Source organism: Paroedura picta, chromosome 3 (assembly GCF_049243985.1).
Source record: "Paroedura picta isolate Pp20150507F chromosome 3, Ppicta_v3.0, whole genome shotgun sequence".
Classification (NCBI taxonomy): Eukaryota; Metazoa; Chordata; class Lepidosauria; order Squamata; family Gekkonidae; genus Paroedura; species Paroedura picta.
In genome coordinates this window covers 10,972,408-10,977,089 of record NC_135371.1, presented here as the reverse complement: position 1 = coordinate 10,977,089, position 4,682 = coordinate 10,972,408, and the positions used below count along the sequence as shown (strand labels likewise).

The following is a 4,682-nucleotide window of genomic DNA, read 5'->3' as shown; positions in this document are numbered from 1 at the left end:
AGGTGTTAAATGCACTAGATTTTGAGGATAGGAATGCATCTAATTAGAGTCGGGCTTGTTAAATAGGTTTTTACATCATTATTTTATTTTTGTACATTTTGCAATCTTGTACTGCTTACGTATTTGCTATTTTGATGGAGATGTTCTTAATCTTTTAATGAAAGACATTATCGTGCTGTCCTCATTCCCTTCTCCCTCCATGATTTTTCAGGTATCCCAAGTCATAGAAGACAAAAGAAACCAAAATCCTTTTTAAAAGGTTTATTTCATTTGTTCACAGAACATACAGAGTTCCAATGGTCAGTCTGGAACAGCGAGTTGTCATGTGAGGTGCAGTTCACAAAATAAATTAACTGTTTTCAGAAATGCTTCTTTGGAGATGGTTGCCACTCTTAAGACAGAGCGTGCTTACATGGTAAGCAAACAAATAGCAAGAAAAGATACTGGCTGAGACCAAGAATTGAAGACAGTCTTAGATTTAAAAACAAAGAAACAGTTTGAATGTCCTCTTGGAATACCTTTAGTGCCTTTTTAAAAAAGTATCAAGAAGTCCAAACTTCTGAGGTTTGTTCCCCCCCATTAACCTAAGAAATGCCACCTACCCCCACCCCCAAACCCCATTTTCCAAGCCAGTAATTCACTACTAATCATCCACAATTTTAAAATCAGACCAGCTAAGAGCACCATCCTGACTACTTAAAATTAGAAACTTACATTTTACATCAGCAAACTGATTCAGAGACATTAATTCATTCCTAAGGAATTTTTCTATAACTTGAGCCTATCCTGAGAAGGCAAATATTAAAAGGTTTTAATTCGTTTCTGATTCCGGCCCAGCGTGCGAGCCAGCATTTCTCTATCAAACTCCCAGTTTCAGGCAGTCTTAAATAACAGTCAGTTTAAATTAAACATTCATAGAATAATAATACTAATAATAATAATATATTAATAAATATTAAATTAATCCATCCCCTCCCCTTTGCTCGCTGGATGACCCATCTTCAGCAGCAAATCTGCAGGTGTAGTGTTGAGTCTGACGTTGGCTTCTGAGCAAGCAGATCCCAGAAGGAGAACCTGAGATCCCCAGCAGCATTAATTCATCTGAGACCCCAGCCCTACACAGAAAAGAGTCCCTTCCCTTTTCCCTCTCCCGGCCAAAGTCTTGTCCTGGCCTAGAAAGTTCTTCAGAGAGCAGTCCGGCTCTGCAGCAGAAACTGAGTGACATCGATGATGGTGGACACCTGCTGATTTCCCCAGGGCCAATCGGTCGCATTGGCTGCCACCTGCATTGCCAGAGAGTGCGCGGTGGTGCCGGGTTGCTCCAGGAGGAAGGGTTCACAGTGGGATTCCCTTGCTTTTGCCACCGAGGGAGCGAAGAGGCCTTCCTCGGCACCCAAGGAGGTGACAGCAATGGAGAGATCCTCTTCGGCGCTGTAGATTTGGAAGAAGACAATGGCCAGAAGGATAACAAGAAGGCGTTTGGCAAAGCTGCGCTCCTCCGCGGGGTAGTAGCGTTTCACCTAGGAAGAGAAAACAGGTTGGGCGATTAGAGACGCTTTCTCGTGGGCTAAGGCCAAGCTGCAGCCAGGAAACCCTCACATACAGTTCCCAGAATGCACTGCTCTGTTTGCCCCAAGCCCAGATATCTATCCTGACACAACACTCCTGTAGAAAATTTGCGGTTGGAGCCTGGGGAAAGTGGGGTTTGGAGAGCGGAAGGACAACTGGGTCTAGTCCCATAGCATCCTGTCCCCTTGCTATGGGACTAGACCCAGTTGCCCTTCCGCTCTCCAAACCCCACTTTCCCCAGGCTCCGACCACAAATCTCTAGGAATTTCCACACTTAGCAATTCTTACTGTAACCCAGGAAACCACAACTGACTGCGCTGCGTTGTTTCTGGGGCGTTATATCAGAGAACCCTTGGCCCCCGAAGCATGGAGAAGAGAGGGAACGAAGGCATGGGTCCCTTTCTCTCTCCAGAGGCCTGTGAGCAAAGGAGTGACGTGCTGGGACAGGTAATGACGGGTGACTAATTGCCACAAATCCTGCACACATGCCTGACTCATCGCGTGCCAACTTCTTCTCCCTTCTTTTTGGCACGCCTCTTTCGCCCCAGAGGTAGCCTGCATGCAGAGATGAAGCCATTTAGGCTTTCCCCTCCCTTAGTGATGCAACCTTGAGGAACTTTCACTTCCGGAGGTTTGGTCAGCCATTCAACTGTTGGGCTTTGCAGAGGGGGAAGGGGGAGAGGAAGCACTTCTGCGTGCACCAAGAAGGGGATATTTACTATTTCGCTTCCCTCATTCCCTGGGACCGTACATGGTGAAGAGCCTTATGATCCTGAAGGATCTTAAGGCCAGAATCCTAAACTGTAGACCAGGGGTAGTCAAACTGCGGCCCTCCAGATGTCCATGGACTACAATTCCCAGGAGCCCCCTGCCAGCAAATGCTGGCAGGGGGCTCCTGGGAATTGTAGTCCATGGACATCTGGAGGGCCGCAGTTTGACTACCCCTGCTGTAGACCCATCCCCTGCTTCCCCCTCTCAGATACACCCCACTTCTTTGCTAGTGGACCCAGGAGCTGACAGTACCCTTTGTGCCACCCCATGACATCCCGTCCCCCTTTTCTCTGCAGGGGGGCCCAAACGGGCTAACTTACCACTGGGGGGTAGAGAACTCTCCGGGATCGCTTCTTGATCCTGGCGGTCCTCGAGGGCTTTTTGTAGACGGAACTCCCCTCGACCTCCGGGAGCGGGTCGAAAGTGAAGTACTGGGGCCCTGTGGGCTGAGCCCGGCGCGGGACTTTGGGCATCTTGAGCGCGGTCAGCCTGGGCTCGTATGCGCAGCACATCGCTGTCGTGCCGTACAGGGAATTCATGGGACGGAGGCAAGAGGGCGCGGCCGCTTTGCGAAGCTCGGCTCGGCTCTGCGGGGCGATTAAGCCGGAGTGGGAAGCCGCTCGCCAGCCGAGGCCTTATGAAGAGCGGCGGCGTCCCGCCCCTTGCGATGCGATTGGCCGGCGAGGGAGAAGAGGGCGCTGGCGATTGGCTGCTCGCAGGACAGCTCATTCTGGAAAATCCAAACTTTTGCGTTCGGTCCGTGCAGATTTGGCTGCCGGCCCGGTTAGATTGTCACGCAAAGGAAGGAGGGGGGTGGCGCAAGCGCCGGCAGGGAGAGTGGGGGAAGGGCGTGCCCTGCAGAAAATAAACACACAAACACACACACACACACAGCGCCCATTCAAGGCTTCCTTATCGCCCCGAGACGGAGGGGCGTCGAGCTCCCGGCCTATGATGTAACTCCAGAAATGCCAGTGGCTTTTGGAAAGGCATGCAGCCACAACCACAGGCAGAAAGCATTCTTAATGGGGATCCTATGACCCCCCCCCCTCGTGCAGCAGCGGTCTATAAATTAAGAAGGAGAAGTGGTTATTTGGGGATTGAGGTAGCCCCTGTTCCTTACTTGCAATGGCTTTGGACATCCGGCTTTCTGCCACTCCCCAGCCCCGAGGATAAAATCCCAGGTCTGTGATGAAAGGCTTGGGACTTGGGAATGTCCAGCCAGGAAAAGAGGAGGTGGAGAGGGGATACGACGGCTCTCTTGAAGTATCTGAAAGGTTGTCGCTTAGAGAAGGGCAGGGAAAGATTTCTGTTGGCAGCAGAGGACAGGACCCGCAGTAAGAACAATTTCGGCTAGATATTGGGGGAAATGTGACAATTCAGCTGTGGAATCGGCTGCCTAAGGAGGTGGCAGTCTTTAAGCAGCTGCTGGACGGATAAGCTTTAGGCAGATCCTGCATTGAGTTGGACTAGATGGCCTGTATGACACCTCCCAATTTTATGATTCTAGATCATAACCACCCCAATAATGTTTTAAGATTTTTTGCTGACTTACGACCACCCTTGAGATTTTCAATGCAAGAGGCATTCAGAAGTGTTTTATTATTGCCTGTCTCTGCTTAGTGACCTATGTGTTCCTTGATGGTCCAAGCCCTAAACACAGCTGACTCTGCTAGCTTAGCTTTCAAGATCAGTTGAGCCTGGCTCCTACCCTCCACCCAATAGAGGCGACCATCAAGGTCTTGGCTGGTGACAATCATATAGGCATTCCCCACTAAAGGGTTAAGAACTCCTGCTCTGATGTGTACAATACATCAAAGGCACTTTGGGATTAAAAAAAACTGCATCCAAAAGACTGAGTTGGGTATTTTTATAGCAAAATGGGAAATTCACTTCCTTCTCTGCACTTTTCTTCAAAAGCAGCCGACTGCTTCTTCCCTTCAGTTCTGTATAAAGCTTCCATGATATGAACACATGAAGCTGCCTCATGAGGAGACCCTTGGTCTAGTAATATTAGTGTTGTTCACTCTGACTGGCAGCCATTTTCTGTCCAGGCTCTCAGGTCTTTTGCATCCCTTGCTATTTGATTATAATTGATTTTGCCTGAGGTAGCAGGAGGTGAACCTGGGACCTTCTGCATGCTAATCAGATGTTGTGTCCCTGAGCCAGGGCCCTGTCTCTTTCTTCCCGGCCTCCAGCCACTCTGTTACCCAGTGGCCTAAAGCATATAGCTGTTCCTGTCTTTCTGCCCAATGTGAGGGGCTTTTTTACCCCCATAATCTCACTGCTTTAGCTCCTGGCCTCCCTCCCTTTCAAAGCTGCCGGTCATTTTATAATCCTCC

At 49.5% G+C, this 4,682-nt stretch overlaps 1 protein-coding gene across 1 annotated transcript; it reads right to left on the bottom strand.

Moving 5' to 3' along the window:
* Window positions 1-246: 246 nt before the first annotated feature.
* Window positions 247-2,966, bottom strand: IER3 (immediate early response 3). The gene is made up of 2 exons (XM_077331244.1): window positions 2,661-2,966; window positions 247-1,520 (listed from the first exon to the last, which is right to left on the bottom strand). Exons 1-2 carry the CDS (start codon window positions 2,877-2,879, stop codon window positions 1,185-1,187), a joined length of 555 nt encoding a protein of 184 aa, XP_077187359.1. The 5' UTR covers window positions 2,880-2,966; the 3' UTR covers window positions 247-1,184.
* Between the last annotated feature and the right edge of the window lie 1,716 nt (window positions 2,967-4,682).

Bases quoted from the DNA above. Each gene is read 5' to 3' on its own strand.
- IER3 (XM_077331244.1), bottom strand. From the start codon at position 2,879: ATGAATTCCCTGTACGGCACGACAGCGATGTGCTGCGCATACGAGCCC. The intron at 1,521-2,660 runs GTAAGTTAGCCC...TTCTCTTCCTAG, and splicing joins GAGTTCTCTACCCCCCAGTG to GTGAAACGCTACTACCCCGC.